The sequence below is a fragment of the Mustela erminea genome, chromosome 14 (genome assembly GCF_009829155.1).
Source record: "Mustela erminea isolate mMusErm1 chromosome 14, mMusErm1.Pri, whole genome shotgun sequence".
Lineage (NCBI taxonomy): Eukaryota > Metazoa > Chordata > Mammalia > Carnivora > Mustelidae > Mustela > Mustela erminea.
The window spans coordinates 65921191-65943766 of record NC_045627.1 but is presented as its reverse complement, the minus strand read 5'-3'; the positions used below and the strand labels follow the sequence as shown (position 1 = coordinate 65943766).

The window sequence follows — 22576 nt, the reverse complement described above, 5'->3', positions numbered from 1 at the left end:
ATGAATAACTTGTAGCTATATTTAAAAATACTACACTGCATATCTGAAAGTTGCTAAGGGGCGCCTGGGTGGCTCAGTAGTTAAGTGTCTGCCTTCAGCTCAGGTCGTGATCCCAGGGTCCTGGGATGGAGCCTCACATCAGGCTCCCTGCTCAGCAGGAAGCCTGCTTTGCCCTCTCGCACTACTCCTGCTTTGTTCCCTCTCTTGCTGTGTCTCTCTTTCTGTCAAATCAATAAATAAGATAAAAAAAAAAAAAAGTTGTTAAAAGAGGAGATCTTAAAAGTCCTCATCACAAGAAAAAAAAATGAAACCATATGAGGTGATAAGTGTTAACTAGAATTTAATGTGGTAATCATTTATAACATATGTATACTAAGTCATTATGTTGTATACCTAAAACTAATATAATACGTCAATTATATTTCAATCAAACTGGGGGGAAAAGAATAAATCAGAGGGCTAATTATATCATGTACATCTTTCTAAGTTAATACTATAAAGTGAAAAAAGAAAATCCATAGCACATACTCCTATTTTTTTTTTAAAGATTTTATTTATTTATTTGGCAGAGATCACAAGTAGGCAGAGAGGCAGGCAGAGAGGCAGGCAGAGAGAAAGGAAGGGAAGCAGACTCCCCGCTGAGCAGAGAGCCCGATGTGGGACTCGATCCCAGGACCCCCGGGGATCATGACCTGAGCTGAAGGCAGAGGCTTTAACCCACTGAGCCACGCAGGCGCCCCCAGTTTTTAAATTTTAAATTTTTTAAAACTCTTATTTTTTATTTATTATTTTATTATTTTTTAAAGATTTTATTTATTCATTTGACAGAGAGAAATCACAAGTAGATGGAGAGGCAGGCAGAGAGAGAGAGAGGGAAGCAGGCTCCCTGCTGAGCAGAGAGCCCGATGCGGGACTCGATCCCAGGACCCTGAGATCATGACCTGAGCTGAAGGCAGCGGCTTAACCCACTGAGCCACGCAGGCGCCCCCAGTTTTTAAATTTTAAATTTTTTAAAACTCTTATTTTTTAAATGGTACATGTTTATATACATGTAGAGAAAGGTATAGAAAGATTCAAACCAGTCTGTCAACATGATTTACCTAAGGAAGAAGGAACAGTGAGAGGAGATACCACTAATTTTTCTTTTAGTCACCTCTCCACTGTTTATCTTCTTAAAATAAGCATGCACCGTATTTGAAAAATAACTTTAAAAAGAAACCAAATTAAACCTCCAAGTGCACCAGGCACCATACTCTTAATTCCCTCCAAAGTATAAAGAAACCAGAGTCCCAAGGAAACCCCCACCTCCTCGGCACTCTCTATATCCTGAGTCAATTAGCATGATGAGTAACCAGTAACAGTCTTACTTCTCTCCTACAAGGAAACAGATGGCTAGGAGAAACTTTCCAGTACCACCAGCTCACTACCTAAAGCTTGACTACCCCAGGAGAGGCAGGAAATGAAGTGTTGTGGTCATCCAACAAGGCCTGAGCTCTTACCTATGAGTGCATAGGACAGAAACTTGTTGACAGAGGTGAGCGCCAGTCCAGTGATAGGGCCAGTGGTATCTTCAGAGCGAATCACTTCCAGAAATGGACGGAGGAACACATTGGGCTCAATTTCTGAGAGTTCTGCAAGAAAAGAAACAGAAATGAAGGGATGCCGGGTACCTGGGTGGCTCAGTCAGTTAATAGTCTGCCTTCGGCTCAGGTCATAATCCAAGGGTCTTGGGATTGAGTCCCACATTGGGCTGCCTGCTCAGTAGGGAGTCTGTTTCTCCAGCTGCCTCTCTTTCTCTCATGAATAAATAAATAAAATCTTTTAAAAAAGGAAAGAAATGAAGGGATGCCATCTGACAAAAGCTAGAAAAAGGCCCTTCTTGTCTGTGCCATACAGCTAGAATTCTTAGTTACTGGGTCAATCTTCCTTTCTCTGGATTACCTTAAATCAAATCACAGACACTGTATCATTTCATCTGTAAAATATTTAGTATGTAGCTCAAAAATTAAGAAGTTAAAAAAAAAAACCCACAATATCAGGGCACCTAGATGGCAGTCAGTTAGGCATCCAACTCTTGGTTTCAGCTGGGGTGGTGATTTTAGGAGTGTGGGGTGAAGCCCAGTGTCATGCGTAGCATGGAGTCTGCTTGAGATTCTCTCCCTCACTCTCCTGCCCCTCCTGCATGTGTGCTCCTAAATCAATCAATCAATCAATCAATCTATCTATCTATCTTAAAAAAACAAAACAAAACACAAACCCACAGTATCATTATCATGCTTTAAAAAGTAGCAATAGGGGTGCCTGGGTGGCTCAGCAGGTTAAGCCTCTGACTTGGGCTCGGGTCATGATCTTAGGGTCCTGAGATCAAGCCCCACATCAGGCTCTCTGCTCAGCGGGAAGCTTGCTCCCCCCACCCCAGACCCTGCCTGCTGCTCTGTCTACTTGTGATCTCTCTCTCTCTGTCAAGTAAATAAAATCTTTAAAATAAGAAAAGTAGCAATAGGGGTACCTGGGTGGCTTGGTAAATTAAGCATGCAACTTTTTTTTTTTTTTTTTTAAGATTTTACTTATTTATTTGTCTGAGAGATAGCGAGAGACAGAGGCAGAGGGAGAAGCAGACTCCCTGCATAACAAGGAGCCCGATGAGGGACTTGATCCCAGGGCCCTTGGAGTCTTGATCTCACGGTCTTGAGTTGAAGCCCCACATTGGCCTTTTTCTTTTCTTTTCTTTTAAGATTTTATTTGTTCTTTTGAGAGAGAGAGAGAGCAGGGGGAAAGGCAGAAGGAGAGGGAGAAGCAGACTTCCCGCTGAGCTGGGAGCCTGACCTGAGGGGAGTCCGACCTGGGGGGTGCCCAACGTGGAGCTCCATAACCTGAGCCAAGGCAGACACTCAACCATCTGAGCCACCCAGGTGCCCCAAGATGGTAAATTTTGCTATATATATCTATATCTATATCTATATCTATATCTATATCTATATATCTCCATAATTTAAAAATTAAAAGTAATTCTTTAACAGCAGCAACTACTGTTGGATCAATTTTCCATGTCCATTTCACCACTCCTCCTGATGACATATAGATAAACATCATCTCAAGTTGGCCAAACAGGTCCCAGGATGAGCTACTGTCCTTTAGTCTTCTGCTGTTAGGGTCAAGGTCACCTCTCTTAGAGATAAAAATGTAGCTTATCCCAGGTAGGTAAGGGAAAACCCTGAGGTTTCTAGTCCCTTGCTGAAAAATAAGCCTAAGAAGAACAAAAGGCTGCACAGTCCCTATTTTTGGAGACAGTTTGCAATCTTGGAAGGTCCTAACCACTCTGGCTTCCTTTCTGCCTGGAGCAAACCAAAGGGCTAACTGCTCTGAGATGAAGGAGCAATTCATAATCTTTATTTCACAGATGAGAAAAATAAGGCTTAGATAAACTACATGATTGGCCCCAAATCACAAAGCTAATAAGAGGCAGAGCTGGGATTTAAATGCAGTCTATATACATGGTTTCAAAACTTGTGAAACCATTACGTCTATTTTACCTAACTACCAGCACAAACTCCCAAATTTAGAAGGCTTCATTCCAGATCTAAGAAGTAATACTGCACTGGACTTGCTCTCTACCCTACTCTATAGAGTTTGTTTTCTAGAGTCTGCAATGCTTTTATTTTCCAGAGACCAGCTCACTAAAAGGCTTCCTAAATTGCCCAGAAAGATTAAGGGACATGGTCTAGGCTGCCCACCTTCAGACACAAAAGAAAGCTGGGTTTTCTAAGTACTTTCATTTTCATGCAAATGTAGGGAGCCTCCCACTCAATTCCTACCACAACCCCCTTTCAGTAAACATTCCCTGGGCCCGGCTGCTCCTCAGATTAATGCTTTAATTAATTGGCAGATTGGGTAGCATTTTCCAAGCCTGTATGTACAGTGATCACATCAGCTGTATAAAACCTGCTTCTTATCCCCCACCTACCCCCACCTAGAGATGTACAATTTGCGAGAAAAACCTTTGTGTTTGTGAGGTAGTAGAGGGTTGAGATGCAAGGAATAAAAATACTAGGAAAAACTGAAATATATCAAATACTTTTGTAAAGCATATTAAAATATATAAAGTCATCTAGTTTTGCTGCCTTAGGAACGTTAACTATTATATATGATTTGGTCTGTCACTTAAAAAATATGATCATGGTTGGTACAGTTGAGATATAAAAGTCTAGATGGAAAAATAATCCTTAATTAAGAGGTGGGAAATGAAACATTTTCTGAGCTTTCATCCAGTTGCTGTAACTATACTTTCTTATGTCTTCCTTCATGGTGAAAGACTAGGGAAATTTCACAGCCATGGCTTGACACTTCCAGAGCCATGTGCATTTTTTAATTTGGTAAAACCAACTCTTTCTGGCATTGTGTTCTATAAATCTTATAGAACATATATAGATTCCTGCAACCACCGTGACGGTGTGACAACAGGGCTACAGAACAGTTTCATCACCCAGAAAACTCCCTTTTGTCTCTTTGTAGTCACACCCTCCTCCCCACTCCAACCTCTGTCAACCACTAATGTATTCTCCATCACCAGTTTTATCAAGGTCATAAAATGAAATCATACAGTATGTTACTTTTGAGACTGGCTTCTTTCACTCAGCATGATGCCTTCACCTAAACTGCTGCTCAGCGGTTTGTTCCCTTTTTATTGTTGTGTGGTATTCCACAGCGTGTATGCACCACAGTTCATCCATTCACTAGTTAAAGGGCATTTGGCTTCTCCAGTTTGAGACAGTTTTGAATAAAGCTGCTATCAACGTTTGTATACAGGTTCTTGTGTGAAGAACAGCAGTTTGCATTTCTCTAGGATAGACACTCAGGAGGGGGATTTCTGGGTCAAAGGGTAAGTGTATGTTTAGCTTTGTAAGAAACTGCCAAACTGTTTTCCAGAGTTTTCTGTGTCACTTTGCAGTCCCACCAGCAATGAGAATTCTGGTTTCTCCATGTCCTCTTCGGCACTTGGTATTTTCAGTATTTTTATTTAAGCCATCCTCATAGGCAGGTAATGATATCTTCTGTGTGGTTTAAATCTGCATTTCCCCAATGGCTAGTGACACTGAACATCTTTTTTATGTGCTTATTTGCCATCCATGAATCCTTTTTGGTCGACGTGTCTGTGTCTGTTCAAGTCTTGACCCCATTTTTTAAGTTGAATTGTCTTCTTACTGTTGAGTTTAGAGACTTCTTTGTTTATTCTGGATTCAGTCTTTTATTGGCAATTCAATGATATACAAATATTTTCTCCCAGTCTGTAGCTTGTCTTTTCAGTCTCTTAACGGTATCTCTCATAGAACAGATATTTTTACTTTTGATGAAGTCTGGTATATCAATTTTTTTCTTTAGTGTGTTGTGTTTTTGGTGTCGTATCTAAGTACTCTTTGCCTAATCCCAGACTATGAAGATTTTTCCTATGTCTTCCTCTGAAAGATATAAAGGTTTATGCTTTTTTTTTTTTTACATCTGTGATCTATTTTGAGTTAATTTTTCTTTTCTTTTCTTTCTTTCTTTTTTTTTTTTTAAGATTTTATTTGTCAGAGAGAGAGAGGGAGAGAGAGCAAGCACAGGCAGACAGAATGGCAGGCAGAGACAGAGGGAGAAGCAGGCTTCCTGCCAAGCAAGGAGCCTGATGTGGGACTCGATCCCAGGATGCTGGGATCATGACCTGAGCCGAAGGCAGCTGCTTAACCAACTGAGCCACCCAGGCATCCCTGAGTTAATTTTTCTGTAATGTGTGAGGTTTGCATGGATGTTCGCCCCCTCCCTATATGGATGTTTAATTGTTCCAACAACATTTATTGAAAAAAAATCTTTCCTCACTGAATTGTCATTGGACTTTGCCAATCATTAACTGGCCTTATTTTTATAAGTATATTGTGGGTTCTCTGTTTCATTGATCTGTGTGTCTAACTCTCTGAACTTAAACTATCTTAATTAATTATATTCGAAGTCTTAAAATCAGGTGATGTAATCCCTCCAACTTTATTATTTTTCAATACTGCTATCAGCATTCTAGTTCCTTTGCCTTTCCATTTCAACATAAATTTGTCTATATTTACAAAAAATCTTGCTGGGAATTTGACAGGAATTGCACTGAGTCTATAAATTAGTTTGGGAAGAAATGCCATCTTTACAAAGTTGTGACTCTCAATCCATGGACATGGTAGTCTCTCTATATATTCTTCATTCCTTTCACCACTGTATTATAGTTTTTAGCATACAGATTCTGTATGTTTTGTTAGATGTATATTTTATTTGGTATGTTTGTAAATGGTATTATGCATCAATTTCAGTTTCCAAAAGTTCATTTTTAGTATATAGAAATGTGACTGATTTTTTTGTTGTTGTTTTAAATCACAATATTTATTGTGACCAATCATTGAAATCCTTAAGAAGAACTGGATGCTGCAACAGTGGCCCTCTTGGGCTTGGGTGTTATTCCTTCATGGAATCCATGCCTAAATCTGCAGTATACAATTTTGGGGTGCCTCATTCAACCAGGTGGGAGTTCATTTTTGTTTTGTTCTGCTTTTAAGATTTATTTATTTATTTGAGAGAGAGCGAGAGCACGTGCAAGAGAACACATGCATGAGGGGAGTGGGAGGAGAGGGAGAGAGAAACTAAAGCAGACTCCACACTGAGTGTTGAGCCCAGTGCAGGGCTCAATTTCATCACCACAAGATCACAACCTGAGCCAAAAGAAAGAGTTGGACGCTTAACTGAAGGCACCACCAGGTGTCTTGTATTTCGTCTTTTAGCCTTGGCACTCCTAGTTATACTTCTCTTCTGCTTGGCAGAATTGCCACATTTGCCATAGGCTGACTTCTGACGGTGGCAGGCCTTAGAGCCACAGTGGCAACACAATGTGTGCATCTTCCTGAGACCCTTTCCAAATGCTACTCCCTTCATCATTTCATTTGTGCAGCCAAGACCAAAGAGACGAAATGTGACTGATTTTTGTGTGTTGACCTTATATCCTGTGACCTTATGAAACTCACTTATTAGTCTAGGATTTTTTGTTTTTGTTTTTGCAGATTCCTTGGGATTGTCTACAGGAACAATTATATGATCTGTAAACAGTTTTATTTCTTCCTTTCCAATTACATGCCACTTGGTGGGACTTCCAGTACTATGAAAGTGGACATTTTTCTTGCTGTCAATTTTAGAGTAAATGCATTCAGTGTTTCACCTAAAGTATGATGTTAGTTGTAAGTATTTTTGTAAATCTTTATTATCATGAGTGGATTTTATATTTTATCAAATGCCTTTTCACCATCAATTGATATGATCAAGTGATTTTCCCTTTTTAGAATGTTAATATGGTAGATTAACTGATTTTCAGATAATGAATCATCCTTGCATTCCTAGGATTAAAATTCACTTAGTCTCAGTGTATTATTCTTTTACTATATTGGTGGATTCTATTTGCCAATCTTCTGCTTCATAAGGTGAAAGAGCTCACTATGGCATGAGAGGCCTGAAGTTGGCAGGGGTGATATCATATAGAGGTTTGGACAACGTCCCACAGAAAACTCTCTGGAGGCTCTGGATGTGGTCCCTGTACAGTATATAATCCAGTCAATGGACCAGGGATCATCAGTCTCCCTACTTCTCACTGCTATCAATGGCCGGCATATGACACCCAAGCTCATCTGTCAAATTAGGTAGTTAGAATCTATGACGGCTAAAATACACTCCTGGCAAGTCTATTCTGTGTATCAGTGCTTTATGGAGACTTAGTGATGGCAAACTAGAAGAGCTGGACTTTTTAAAAGATTTTATTTTTAAGTATTCTCTATACTCAATGTGCAGCTTGAACTCACAACCCTGTGATCAACAGCCACACGCTCCACCAGCTGAGCCTGCCAGATGCCCCAGAGCTGGAGTTTTTAATTAGCCCACCAGGAACCTTCACTATCACCCTCATACCCATACCCCTAAAAAAGAGAATTGTGATATATAAAATTAACTTTTCCAAGCATCTGGTCTAGGCAGAATTGGAGTTTTGCTCTCTGGGTTCAACTGGTGATTGCTAGGAGCATCAGAGACACTCTAACAGGAACACCACGTGCAGCTTTTAGTGGTGGTAGGGGTTCAGATATGGCAGGAGAGACTGAGCTACTAGCAGGGTACCACTAGTGAGACATTTCTAATTTAACAGGTACCTCTTTGTAAACACGCTTAAAACAAAACAAAACCAAAAAAAACAGCCCTGGAATTTCAATTCAAAAATTCTGTTAAGATCTTCAGATGGTCCTCTAAAACAGTGCTTCTCAAACAGTCTGTGGTTAGGGCCAATTTATTTTTTCCTTTATGTCAATCCACTGCAGACCACCATTTTATAAACTACAATAAAGGCATGCCTGGGTGGCTCAGACATTAAGCATCTGCCTTTGGCTCATGATCCCAGGGTCCTGGGATCAAGGCCCACGTCAGGCTCCTTGCTCGGCAGGAAGCCTGCTTGCTCCCTCTCCCACACCCTCTGCTTGTGTTCCCTCTCTCACTGTCTATCTAATAAATAAAATCTTTAAAAAATAAAAATAAAAAATCTATAATAAAATGAACTGCTAGAGAATGAAATTATAAAAACAAAGATATAAATCCATTTTATTATTAGAATTAATATATAAAAATACTGTCAAGATGTTATAAAAATTTCTAAATGCTTTCCCTCAATTTCTATACACATTTCATCATGTACTAAGCACAAGTTTGTGAACCCAAAATGGTTTATAGATTATACTTTGAGTAACAGTGCTCTAGAAAAATAAACCCAAATTTTCAACTGGTCATTCCAGACAATCCTTCAAATCCTAGGATATTATGGCTAAGATAGGCCATAAAAATAATTTACAAATGAGATAATTTGGATTTAGAAAGCTTGGGGTGCTGGGGTGGCTCAGATGGTTAAGCCTCTGCCTTCAGCTCAGGTCATGATCTCCGGGTTCTGGAATCCAGCCCCTTGTTGGGCTCCCAGCTCGGCGGGGAGTCTGCTTCTCTCCCTCCCTCTGCCTCTCACCCTGCTTGTGCTTTGTTTCTCTCTCTCTCTCTCTCTCAAATGAATAAATAAAAACTTTAAAAAACAAAAAAGTTGAGAAAGGTTAAGTAATTTGTAAAATGCTAGAAAGTCAGTTAGTACTGGAACCAGGACTAGAAGTTGAGGGTTCTAGGTGAAAACATAGGCTTTTGAATTGGATTTAGATTCCAGTTGGGCAACTTAATGGCTGTGTAATAGATACTAAATTTTTCAAAGCCTGTGTTTTATCACCTGTAAAACAGGTGTTAAAGAATTAAAATAAATTATATTTTAAAATAACAGCAGCTAACATTTATTAAGCATATACTAATGTGTCAGGCACTGTGCTCAGCAATTCACATAAATTATCTCATTTAATGCATGTAAAATATATTGTACAATGCAAGGAATACAGCAAATGTATAAAATATAAGTAAGATAGTATTTTTCTAGTTTTTTAGTTCTGGGTCCCAGTCCAGGGTTCTTAATACTATAAGTTATTTTAAGTTCAGTTTACTTTTTTAAAAGATTTTATTTATTTTAGAAAGAGAAATAGCACAAGCACACAAGTAGGGGCAGGAGCAGAGGGAGAGAGACAAGCCGTCTCCACTGTTGAGTATGGAACCCGATGCAGGGCTCGACGCAGGGCTCAAACCCATGACCCTGAGATCATGACCTGAGCTGAAATTAAGAGTTGGACACTCAACCGAATGCGCCACTCAGGTGCCCCAATTCAGTTTTTTCCCTCCCTCCCTCCCTTCTTTTTCTTTCTTTTTTAAAGATTTTACTTATTTATTTGTCAGAGAGAGAGACTGAGAGAGCAAAGCAGTGGGAGGATCAGAGAGAGGGAGAAGCAGGCTCCTGGCCAAGGAAGGAGTCTGATGCAGGACTTGATCCCAGAACCCTGGGATCATGACCTGAGCCGAAGGCGGATACTTAACAACTGAGGCACCCAGGCATCCCTCAGTTTTATTTCTTAAGATCTAAGTAAATATCAAAAACTTCAAAGGTAAGCCTTCTATCTTTGGTTACTAAACTACTAAAAGAGATAAAAATTAAGGATAGATACCAAGATAACTAGTGGTTGTTATTTATGTATGGTGCAATGTGGGATAGCCCCTTTAATTTGAGAGTTTCAGCTTTCTCCAAGGTATGTATAGTTACCAGAGAAAGGAAGAGGCTTCCCTTTTTTAAACAAATGAGTGAAATACTCATCCTCTTTTTAGAAGAGATAAAAATAACAATAATAATAGCAGCTACTATTTATTACCTTGTGCCAGCCCATGTGCTAAGCACCTTATATATCTTATGTCTTCATAATTATCCTCATTTTGAAAATGAAAATGAGACTGAGAAAGTAGATCTACCCACCAGCTAACAAGTGGTGGAAATGAGAATCAAATCCAGGTTCACGTGACTCCTAAATCTGTGGTCCTAGCTATTCAACTCCACTGCTTCTTATGAAGCCAGAATAAAAAAGTTTCTGGTGTTCTGCCTCCTGGCTCAGTCTGCCTGGCAAATGAGATTCAATTGTCTAGATCTTCTTCAGAAGAGTGAGAAAAGCTGTCTGAGTCCTTCAGAGGAAGGTGCCATGATGCTGCTCATAGTAAGCAGGCTGAATAATTCCACAACCAAGGAGACATCTGACACCGCCGCCAAGCAGCCAAAATTCCCGCCCTGGAAGGCTGTCAACTTCAAGGTACAAACAGTCCAGTAAACAGAGAGTGCAGATCAGGTAGAGGGGTACTCTGAAGGTGACTGGTTCATGTTCCAAGATGGGACGGAAAAAAAGGAAGGAGTATAAGGAGGGGAAATGCAACTCCTCATTGAAGAAAAAACACGGGATCCTTCTAGGACTAGGCCACCTGCTTCTAAAACCAAATTTGAGTCCTACTTCTGGCTAATCAGTGCTGAATAAGAACAATTACAAGAATTATTAAACTGATTTTGGAGAGACTCAAGAACCACTTCAACACCAAGCAAAGGGAAACCCTTTAGAGATGTCTTGTAGTGTTCCCCTTATACTCTGTTCAACAGCAGTGAGCAGGTGGTTCAACTCCCTATATTACGATATTAACTTTTTTTTTTTTTAAAGATTTTATTTATTTACTTGACAGAGAGAGATCACAAGTAGGCAGAGAGGCAGGCAGAGAAAGAGAGAGAGAGGAGGAAGCAGGCTCCCTGCTGAGCAGAGAGCCCGATGCGGGACTCGATCCCAGGACCCTGAGATCATGACCTGAGCCGAAGGCAGCGGCTTAACCCACTGAGCCACCCAGGCGCCCTATATTACGATATTAAAACAGAGAAGTCTCAGTTCGGGCTGGCATCAGTCTGAGAATCTGCAGATGTCCCCCAAGTCTCTTGTCTTTCTAGATGATGAGCTGACCTGTCCAAAAGGGAATGAATCCTGACACTGTTTTCTCTTTTTACGTCAGAGCTGCCACCCTCACTGATAATCTATGCCAAAGGTCTCAACATGTGGCATCAAGCACTGCCTTTAGACAAAAGGGAACACTCTCTTCTTGGCCTATAGGGGAACAGTCACTATCCTCCCACGAGGTTGGGGTTCTTCAGCCTGCAGCAGCCTTTTCTCATTCGGCCAGCATGGGGCTGGCACATTCCTGAGCCAAAATGCACACATAAGCTGCTTTCCCTGGTAGTGAAGCTCTTCACTCCTGAGTGACTCTTGTCAGGGGCGGTTGGGCATTCTCAATTGGATTACGCTGACAAGGAAAAAGGCCTGTGGTATATTATTTCAACACCATTTGGCCTCAGAAATGCCTGTCTCGACCCTTTTGCCCTCAGAGCCTACTTCTCCCTTCTTGCTTTCTAGAGGGTCACCAGCCTGCTCCCATCCTTGCTCTTCATCCTGCAAATACTGGCTCATGTTCCTGGAGACAGAATATCATCATTTGCAAGATGGATCATGTATATAACAGACTAATAAATCAGAGCATGATATAAACAAAAGTCAAGTTCATTTACCCCTTCTGATATTTCTGTATTAAGAGACACAGAACAAAATTATTTGAACATAAAAAACTTTCTGGTTTTTGGCTTTTCTGTTTACGCCTGGACATTTTATTTTAAGAAAAAAGGTCAGGTCCTCATATTCTACTTCTCTAACTATGTTATACCCAGGAATATTTTTGGTAAAAGTCAAAGTAAGATTGGGAATGATCTACAAATAGAATTTCTGAGATACTGTTAAGTTCAGTAGGAAGAAGCTGTACTGTTTGTGGTCACTAGAGGACATCGAGAGTAGTGGTCCAAAGGATGAGCAAAACTAAACTTTGGTAAAGCCAGAAGCCTCTGAAGTATCTGCCACACCTGTCATGCCTTTATTTCCAAATCTCAAATGGGTACGTGGGAATTTAGGCTTGACTTGAGGAACTGACTTGAAGGAATACTGACAAGGAGCAGCTTGCAGAGAAATTTATTCCCTTCCAAGCTTAAGGGTAAAACCCAGATAAGCCTTTGCAACCTTGCTCTATATAAGAAGAGAAATAAAATAAAGAAATGCACTTGGCCCAGTCTTGGCCCATCACAGGCACACACTTCCCTTCTCTGGCCCATAGATTCCTCATCCACAGAGTTTTCCTTAGGGAAGGTGGTTGTGGTGGTGGTAGTTTAACTAAATTCTTTAAGGCTCCTTTAGATTCCTAAAACTTATAAAATGAAAAATACAGTTTGGGAATAAGTGCACATGAATGCAGACAGTCTGTTACAAAGGAAGCCTGGGGGAAAAGCAAACCCAGTTTGTTTCTCTAAGCTCCTGACAGTAGATCCTCTTTTCTTAGCTATCACCTAAAGTTCCCAGATCTGTCTGAAATGCCTAGTTTCTCAAGGCACCTTTAGACTTGGGAGGGGGGCTGGTTATCTTTGATATTATGACCCTTAAGAAACAAAATATGAGGATGGGTTAATCGCTACCACATCTAGGTACAATGTGAATCCATGGGCCTGCAGTAGAAGATAACAGTACCAACCACTTACACTAGGAAAGGCAAATTATTTCTAACACTTGATCCTTCAAAAAAACTCTTTAAGGGGTGCCTGGGTGGCTCAGTTGGTTGGGCAACTGCCTTCAGCTCAGGTCATGATCCTGGAGTCCTGGGATTGAGTCCTGCTTTGAGCTCCCTGCTCAGTGGAGAATCTGCTTCTCCCTCTGACCTTCCCCCTTCTTGTGCTCTCTCTTTCAAATAAATAAATAAAATCTTAAAACAAAAACCAAAAAACCTCTTTAGGACTATTCATTTTTTAGGCCAATCCTAGCCCTCAGTGGCCAACCCAACCTCAATAGCCAGTTTAGCTTGTTGCCAGGAGCTCCTATCTACCACCCTTATAAGAAGAATCCTATTTCACTGCCAAGGACAACCACCTTAATTTGACTCAGACATCAGAAACAGCTACACAGATTACTAAGCATAACTATTACACATTGATTATTTTATCCTCCCAATAACTCTGAGAAACAGTATTACTGTTCCATTTTACAGATAAAGAAACCAAGACTCAGGCACCTTAACAGTCCAGTCAGTTAAGCGTCTGACTCTTGATTTTGGCTCAGGTCATAATCTCAGGGTGGTGAGATCGAGCACTCAGTCAGGCTCAGCATTGCTGAGTGTGGAGCCGCTTAAGATTCTTTCTCTCTCCTCCTCCCCTGCTTGCTCTCTCTTTTAAGGAAGGAAGGAAGGAAGGAAGGAAGGAAAGAAAGAAAGAAAGAAAGAAAGAAAGAAAGAAAGAAAGAAAGAAAGAAAGAAAGAAAAGAAGAAAGAAATGAATAAATAAATCAAGGCACTAGGAGGTTAAGAGACTTGCCCAAGATCACACAATAAATGAAAGAGCCAGAATTTAGAGCCAGGTCTTTTCTAGCTTCCAAAGTCTGTACTCTTTTTTTCTTTTTTTTTTAAGATTTTATTTATTTATTTGACATAGAGAGACACAGCGAGAGAGGGAACACAAGCAGGGGGAGTGGGAGAGGGAGAAGCAGGCCTCCCACTGAGCAGGGAGAGGGGCTCGATCCCAGGACCCTGGGATCATGACCCAATCCCAAGGCAGACACTTAATGACTGAGCCACCCGGGTGCCCCCAAAGTCCATACTCTTAAACACTGTATTATGTTCTTTAATATTATACCATGCTATTGCTGTTACAGGTTTACTACTAGATATATTTATAAACTGCATGAATTGGACGGCAAATAAAAATTTAAAACTCAACTATCCTGGAATTGAAGTTTCTTCTCTACCTTTCCTCCTCCTATCCAATGACTAAACACTGTTAGCTATTGATTTTAGTACTGCCACACGAATTAAGCATCAGGTTTGCCCAGGTTGCCTCCTAATCCAAAAGGAAGAGTGAAGCCCCTTTAACAAGGCTGGCAGGGCTAAATGAGGCCCAAAGGGACTGGCCTCAAATGTACTGCAGAGGCCGGAGGACAGACTGATCCATCTGTCTTATTGAGAGCAAAGTTTGATGTGTATCAACTCTATAAACACTAGTTTTCTCCTTCTAGAGGAAATTGGCACATATTGAAAGGAAAGCAATTAGGTTGTAACGTACAGGCAAAAGCCAGAGCTGCTCTAGTCCTTCACTCTGCCTTGCCGTTTTCTGCATACATTGTACAAGACCAAGCCCAAACTTAAGCAGGCAATTTGAAAGCCCAGGAGAAATTAAAAACTTCTGTTGCTATACTTTAAAAGAGAACAATTCACCCCAACTTTATGCAGTCATTACACTTGGAGCAAATTTTTCAATCCAAATTCTTCTCCCAGTCTTGTAAAAAGTTCCAGTGTTTGATGGCAGCAAGAAGAGAAGACAATTACAGGTTTATTATCAATTACCACCCTGTCAGGTCTCCTCTAGGGCCCCTGAATGGGAAGTAAAAGGAAATAAAAAAGAACTAAATTCTTAACTGACATTAGCAAAGTCTTCAGATATGGAAAAGACCAAAGGGTCAACAGCCAAAACTTTTGGAGAAGAATCAGAGAGTCTCCAAAGAGTATCAATTACAGGACTGGTAGCAGTCTTTCCCTGTCCCTTAAGTGTACAGAATCCTATTTATTCATTTTTCTCCAACAGCTGAAAATGGTTTCTATGGCAGCAGATCATAAATTCTTAGTGACACTAAGACTAAGGAATCTTATTCTGCCTCAGATCCCCTTTCTCCTAATGGGCTCAAGAACTGGAGAATAATGTACACTTCCCATTTTACAGATGGGGAAAATAAAGACATGAAACATGTAATCCATAAGAGCCAGGACAAGTATTCTAACCACTTGCCATTGCTGTCTCTAAAGATATGTTGCTGGGGGGCAGGGGGCTGGGTGGCTCAGTCACTGAGCGTCTGCCTTCGGCTCGGGTCATGGTCCAGAGGTCCTGGGATTGAGTCCCGAGTCGGGCTCCCTGCTCAGTGGGAAGCCTGCTTCTCACTTTCCCACTCCCCCATCCTTGTGTTTCCTCTCTAGCTGTCTCTCTATCAAATGAATAAATAAAATCTTAAAAAAAAAAAAAGACATGTTTGTAAGCTGGAGAATGAAAAAGAACATTTTTGGAAACAGCAGTACTCTGAGAAGTCACATTATTTGTTCTGAAAGGTACCCAGGGAACCTTTAACACAGCTGAATCTGGAGGAGCAATCCTGAAAGCATTGGGAAACAACCATGTTCAGAAAACATGGGACAGAACCCGAGTTCAGCCAACACCTGTTTCCCCAACAATATCTGTCTATCTATCTGTCTCTTGTTTTATCCCAACTGCACACAATACAAAAGCTGCATTATTCTGGTAAAGTTGCATTCCAGCTCAGAGTGCACAGTTAATGTTTTTTACAGCCCACATGCCTTCTTGTGATGGATGGCCACTTTATAATGAAATACTTTATGCTCAATCAACTCACAAATAATAAGTGTTCCATTACATGGCATTAAAAATAAACCCAAAATCAGAAAGACTCAGAAAGAAATAAAGAACAGGAATACAAGGATGATTCCTGGGAAGAAAGGAGGAACCCAAGAAAGAATCCTCTGTAACTCCTTCATTTCTAAAGAAGGCAAAGTCCTAAGGAGAATTTGGTCTAAAGAAGGCATTAATTTCAACAGATGAGGTTGGAACAAATGGACAACCATAAACAAAAGAACCCAACCACCTGCCAAACCAACCAAACAAACAAAAAAAACCTCCATGCAAACCTCACACATTATAGAAAAATTAACTTAAAATAGATCACAGATGTAAAAAAAAAAAAGCGTAAACCTTTATATCTTTCAGAGGAAGACATAGGAAAAATCTTCATAGTCTGGGATTAGGCAAAGAGTACTTAGATACGACACCAAAAACACAACACACTAAAGAAAAAAATTGATATACCAGACTTCATCAAAAGTAAAAATGTCTGTTCTATGAGAGATACCGTTAAGAGACTGAAAAGACAAGCTACAGACTGGGAGGAAATATTTGTATATCATTGAATTGCCAATAAAAGACTGAATCCAGAATAAATAAAGAAGTCTCTAAACTCAACAGTAAGAAAACAATTCAACTTAAAAAATGGGGTCAAGACTTGAACAGACACAGACACGTCGACCAAAAAGGATACATGGATGGCAAATAAGCACATAAAAAAGATGTTCAGTGTCACTAGCCATTGGGGAAATGCAGATTTAAACCACACAGAAGATATCATTACCTGCCTATGAGGATGGCTTAAATAAAAATACTGAAAATACCAAGTGCCGAAGAGGACATGGAGAAACCAGAATTCTCATTGCTGGTGGGACTGCAAAGTGACACAGAAAACTCTGGAAAACAGTTTGGCAGTTTCTTACAAAGCTAAACATACACTTACCCTTTGACCCAGAAATCCCCCTCCTGAGTGTCTATCCTAGAGAAATGCAAACTGCTGTTCTTCACACAAGAACCTGTATACAAACGTTGATAGCAGCTTTATTCAAAACTGTCTCAAACTGGAGAAGCCAAATGCCCTTTAACTAGTGAATGGATGAACTGTGGTGCATACACGCTGTGGAATACCACACAACAATAAAAAGGGAACAAACCGCTGAGCTGCAGTTTAGGTGAAGGCATCATGCTGAATGAAAGAAGCCAGTCTCAAAAGTAACATACTGATGTAATGAACAGAAGGAACATCTGTATCCCAGTGTTCATAGCAGCAATGGCCACAATCACCAAACTGTGATAAGAGCCAAGATGCCCTTCAACAGACGAATGGATAAAGAAGGTATGGTTCACATATACAATGGAGTATTATGCCTCCATCAGAAAGGATGAATACCCAACTTCTCTATCAACATAGATGGGACTGGAGGAGATTATGCTGAGTGAAATAAGTCAAGTAGAGAGAGTCAATTATCATATGGTTTCACTTACTTGTGGAGCATAAGGAATTAACACAGAGGACACTGTGTGAAGGAGAGAAGTGAGTTGGGGGAAATCGGAAGGGAAGACAAACCATGAGAGACTGTGGACTCTGAGAAACAAACTGAGGGTTTTGGAGGGGATGGGGGGTGGGGGATTGGGAGGGCCTGGTGGTGGGTATTAAGGAGGACATGTACTGCATGCAGCACTGGGTGTGGTGCATGAACAATGAATTTTGGAACACTGAAAAAAAATTAAATTTAAAAAAAGTAACATACTGTACGATTTCATTTTATGACCTTGATAAAACTGTGGTGATGGCAAAGTCAATGGTTGACAAGGGTTGGAGTGGGAAGGAGGGTGTGACTACAAAGAGACAAGAGGGAGTTTTCTGAGGAGATGAAACTCTTTTGAATTCTGATTGTTACAGTGGTTACAGGGATCTATGTGTATCTGAAAATTCATACAAACTGGGGGCACCTGAGTGGCTCAGTCAGGTAAGTGTCTGTCTCTTGATTTCAGTTCAGGTCATGATCTCAGGGCTTCGTGCTCAGCGGGGAGTCTCTGGAGCATCTCCCTGTCCTCCTCCCTCTGCTCCTACCCCCACTTGCACACGCATGCACATGCTCACTCTCTCAAACAAACAAATAAATAAATCTTTAAAATTCATACAGTTGTAGGGGCGCCTGGGTGGCTCAGTAGGCTAAAGCCTCTGCCTTCAGCCCAGGTCATGATCCCAGGGTCCTGGGATGGAGCCCCGCATCGGGCTCTCTGCTCGGCAGGGAGCCTGCCTCCCCCTCTCTCTCTGCTTGCTCCTATGCCTACTTGTGATCTCGCTCTGTCAAATAAATAAAATATTAAAAAAATTTTCATACAATTGTATACTAAAAACAGTTAATTGTACTATGACAATTAAAAGAAGAAAATATACTTATTGAAAGAATCGTAGTCTATTAGTCTCAGCCTAGCTCATACCAAGAATGGCATTGATAGGATGCAGTCCAACAGCAGGCCCTGCCTTTCAAGACTGAGGTCTGAAGATACCCAGAATAGGAATGGCCACCTATGAAGGCCGACATAAATTCAGAAATGCCCTTTCCGTCAAGGATTTGTGGAAAGGCTAGACTAGCATGGGGAACTTATTTCTTCTCTCCCTGGACTCTTCTAATAAGCATTATGAAAGATTTAGAACTGGGACCTATTCTTTCAAAATCTTCAATTGAAGCTGCCCTTTAATGACACACCACACTTCTGTTAACTTCAACCCCACTGAGCATGGTTAGAAAAACTACTGCTTCAGTATTTTAAGTCATTTGCCTTTGGGAGCCTGCACCCTAACCTTCAGTTTCTTGCTTTAACCTTTGAGAACTAGTTCCCAAGGCCTAGGTAAGATGAAGGCATTAAAAACATAGAGAAATAGGGGTGCGCACGTGGCACAATTGGTTAAGCATCTGCCTTAAGTCATGATTTCCTGGTCCAGGGATTGAGCCCCACCCTGGGTTTCCTGTACAGCAGGGAGTCTGCTTCTCTTTCTCCCTCTCACCACTGCTCATTCACTCTCACTCTCTCTCAAATAAATAAAATCTTTGGAAAAAAAAATAGAGAAATAATTTACCAGGGAATAATTTGTCTCTTATAATATTTGACATATAGCATACCAAATCCTACCCAGCTAAAGGCCCTTAGCAATATGGACATCGCTAAGGAAGTGCTGACTTCCGCACACAGTTTCAAGGAGAGGTGTGGGAATAAGAAGCCAGGTAAGGAGGGGCTTTCATCTGGGGCACAGACTAATTATCCCATGCTCCAGAAGCACTTGGGACACTAAAGACACCTCTCTCCTACATGAAGATGTACATTTACCTGCTTCAAATGTATCAAGTCACAGTACATATACTATTATGTAGCCATGTCCTGCAAGCAAAAGTCTCTAATCCCAGTATCCATTAGATTAGGTCTGAATTCTGTTGGCCAAGTCCCAGCCTCTCAGGGGGTTGGCATCAAATAGGGAGGCTGGAGTAGGGTTTCAAACACCTGTTTCAGCTTTTTAAGTGTCCAATTCAGGCCACTGTGCTCTGGCAGCAGGGACCCTGATGATGTGGGTTCTCTTCTCCTGCCAAATCCTCAATTTAAAGAGCCCAGCTCCTCAGGGGAGATAAGAGGTGGACTGGGGGTCACTGCCATTTTGAAAAACTGTTTGTTTTAAAGTTAAACACACATCTACATTATGATTCAGCAATTTTACTCTTTAGTATTTATTAAGAGAAACTAAGACATACATTCACAAAAAGACTTGTATAGGAATATTTATAGCAGCCTATTCATAACAGACAAAAACTAGAAAAAATTCAAAATGTCCTTCAGTAAGAGAATGAATAAATTCTCTGTATTCATACAATTGAAAAGTATATAGCAAAACAAAATAAATCAAAACAAACAAAAGCCAGTGAGACATGCAACAACAGGGATGAATTTTAAAAAGTGCTAAGTGAGAAAAAGCTAGATATGAGAGTATATCCTATGATTCCAACTATATGAAACCCCAAAACAAAACTAATCAATGGTAATAGAACACAGAAGGTGATTTTGTGTGTGTTAGGGGTAACTTAAAGGGGGCACAAGGAAACTTTCTGGGGTAATGAAAATGTTCTGTATCTTTTATTTTTCTTCTATGATGATTATAATGTGTTTATATAATTTTCAAAATTATTAACTAAACACCTAAGTTCTATACATTCTGTTGTATGTTAATTATACCTCAACTTGAAAAAGTAAAAGAGCTAGGAATCTGGGGTAAGCCTCCCCTACGTGGCATTATTTGGGAGAATGAAGATTTAGAACAGAAGAAACAAATTTACTTCCCAACTCACCATTCTGGGAGCAGAGGCTCAACAGCCAGCTGAGCTGCCACCTCAGTGCCCCTTGGGCAACCTTTGGGGAAAGAAGAGATTTTCAGGTGGTAACTGATATACTCTTCAATGGGGCCCTGTTGCTTCCCAAAGGAATATCACTGAAATGTCTTCAACAGTGTTTACTTCCCATTGCTATAAATATAATCAGGGTTTCAATTTAGAAGAAGAAAGTCATATAGACAAAAACTAGGCCCTTAGTAATTACCACTCAGTCCTCAAAAAAATTAAATTATAATCAGACTAATGACAAGTAAGTCAGCCCTCCAATTTCAGAACTGCCACTACTCTGTCATGAGGCCTTGCGTAAGACATGACCTCTAAGCCACAGTTCTCTATACAATGGACTATGCTTCATTTTAACTCTACCACTGCATGATTTTATAATTCTTTTAAGTTCATGTGGCCTTCAGGATCAGATGGGAAAGGCAAGTCTTGTAATTCTTCTCAGCCTTGTTACACAGACTCATCCTTTAGCTTAATGAGAACCTCCAGAGAGATTCCACAGATCATGTGAAACGGTGTCTCCTCTCTAACACACAGAGTTAGAGAGAAAAGCAACAAATCTACGATGTGAGAAGCTGCTTAAATGGCAAACACAGCATGGCACAGGTTAAAGAAAAGTAAATACCCTCAAAATCCAGTAGAAGATTGGAGAAGTAAAACAAACAAACATGTTTTGAGTACCTACTATATGCAAGGTATGCACTGTATTAATAGGTACCTTGCACACACACATCATCTCATTAATCCTCACAAGAATCTTCTAAGACATGTTTTTATCTTCATCTTATACATAAAAAAATGGAGGTTCAAATAAGTCCAAGTAACCATTCAAGACCACCCAATGGCAGAATGGGATCTGAACCCAGGCCTATTCAACTCCAAAGTTTATGCTTTTTTCCACAACCATTTGGCAGGAAATAAGTTGGAGATCCTAGATCTTCAAGGGCCCCTATGAAACCCTAGCATTTTCTCCTTCTTGCAAATAACTAATTTCATGTATCTTTGGTAGCCCTTGGCACTACACAGAAAAAAGGGTTAAACCTACAGTTAGAAAGAGGAAATTCCCTGGAAAATTGAAACACATGCTGTGGCTCTGACTAAATTTCACACTCGTTCTGTTGAGCAACATCCATAATGTGTGAGAAGATTCCTCCCCCACCCACCCACCCACCCCCTGCGCAACCCCCATCTTTTGTGCATTCCATCACCTGCTGCCTTCCTTCAGACCAAGCTGAGGGGGAGGAAGGGAGGAAGACTATACATCTTTGCTTGCTGCATATTTAAGCCAGAAGTTAGTAACCCCAGGGTGGGAAGAAGTACTACATGAAAAAAGAAGAGGAATAACACTTTCTTTGATTTCTACTTGAACCAGCATAGGAGGGAGCTCTTACGACAAGCCATAATGAGGGAAGAGGTTGGACTTCTGCTGGGGAGGAAAGGGGGAGGCTGTCCTTCCTGGAGAGTAGGCAGGATTCAGGAGAACAAGGCCAATTTACACCTGTCCCCTTGTCTGGTATTTCATGCTCAAGCAAACTCTGTATTTCTGTCCTTGAGAGTTATGCCTCACCAAGGAGAACAAATGGGAAGGTGGAAACATTTTTCTTTCTCCTCTGCTACCCACTTCAACCAGATTCCGGCTTATATAATGAATATAGTTATTTGGTACTGTTAGTTGACTAGACAAAAGATGCTTATGGGAACCTAAGAGTTTAGAGTAGCTACTTGGTATAAAAGAAGAAATTCAAAAGAAGAGATGAACGAATTCCATTATTGTAATTAGTCCCAAAGCTAGTCCCATAAAGTGCTTCCCCTCATATGCCCTTCCTCCAATCGAGAGGTAGACCTTATGTCTGCTCCCCTTGAATCTGGTCTATGAGTACTTTGACAGATACAATGTAGAAGAAATGATAATCTGGGATTTCCACATCCAAGCACTAAAATTGCCTTGAAGTTTCCATTTCTTCCATTTTGGAGATCTGAACTGCCATATACAAAATCTAAGCTACCCTATGGAAGAGAGAGGTCATGAGGAAAAGCCTTGGAGACTGAGGCATCACATCAAAAGAAGCCACATGGTGCCAGACATCGAAGCCATAGATAGCCAGGCTGACTGAAACCACAGAGGAGACTCCAAGTGAGACTATCAGAAGAACTGCCCAGCTGGGCCCTAGTCAATCATGGACTTGTGAGGTAAAATAAAATGTTTGTTGTTTTAAGCCACAAAATTTTGGAG

At 40.6% G+C, this 22576-nt stretch overlaps 1 protein-coding gene across 9 annotated transcripts in view; it reads right to left on the bottom strand.

Moving 5' to 3' along the window:
- GBF1 (golgi brefeldin A resistant guanine nucleotide exchange factor 1) overlaps positions 1 to 22576 on the bottom strand; it is a 125769-nt gene that overhangs the window by 32445 nt on the left and 70748 nt on the right. For all 9 annotated transcript variants that reach the window (XM_032311807.1, XM_032311809.1, XM_032311815.1 and 6 more), the window contains exon 4: positions 1500 to 1631. In XM_032311807.1, the coding sequence (XP_032167698.1) occupies positions 1500 to 1631 (132 nt within the window). The remainder of the gene's footprint in view (positions 1 to 1499; positions 1632 to 22576) is intronic.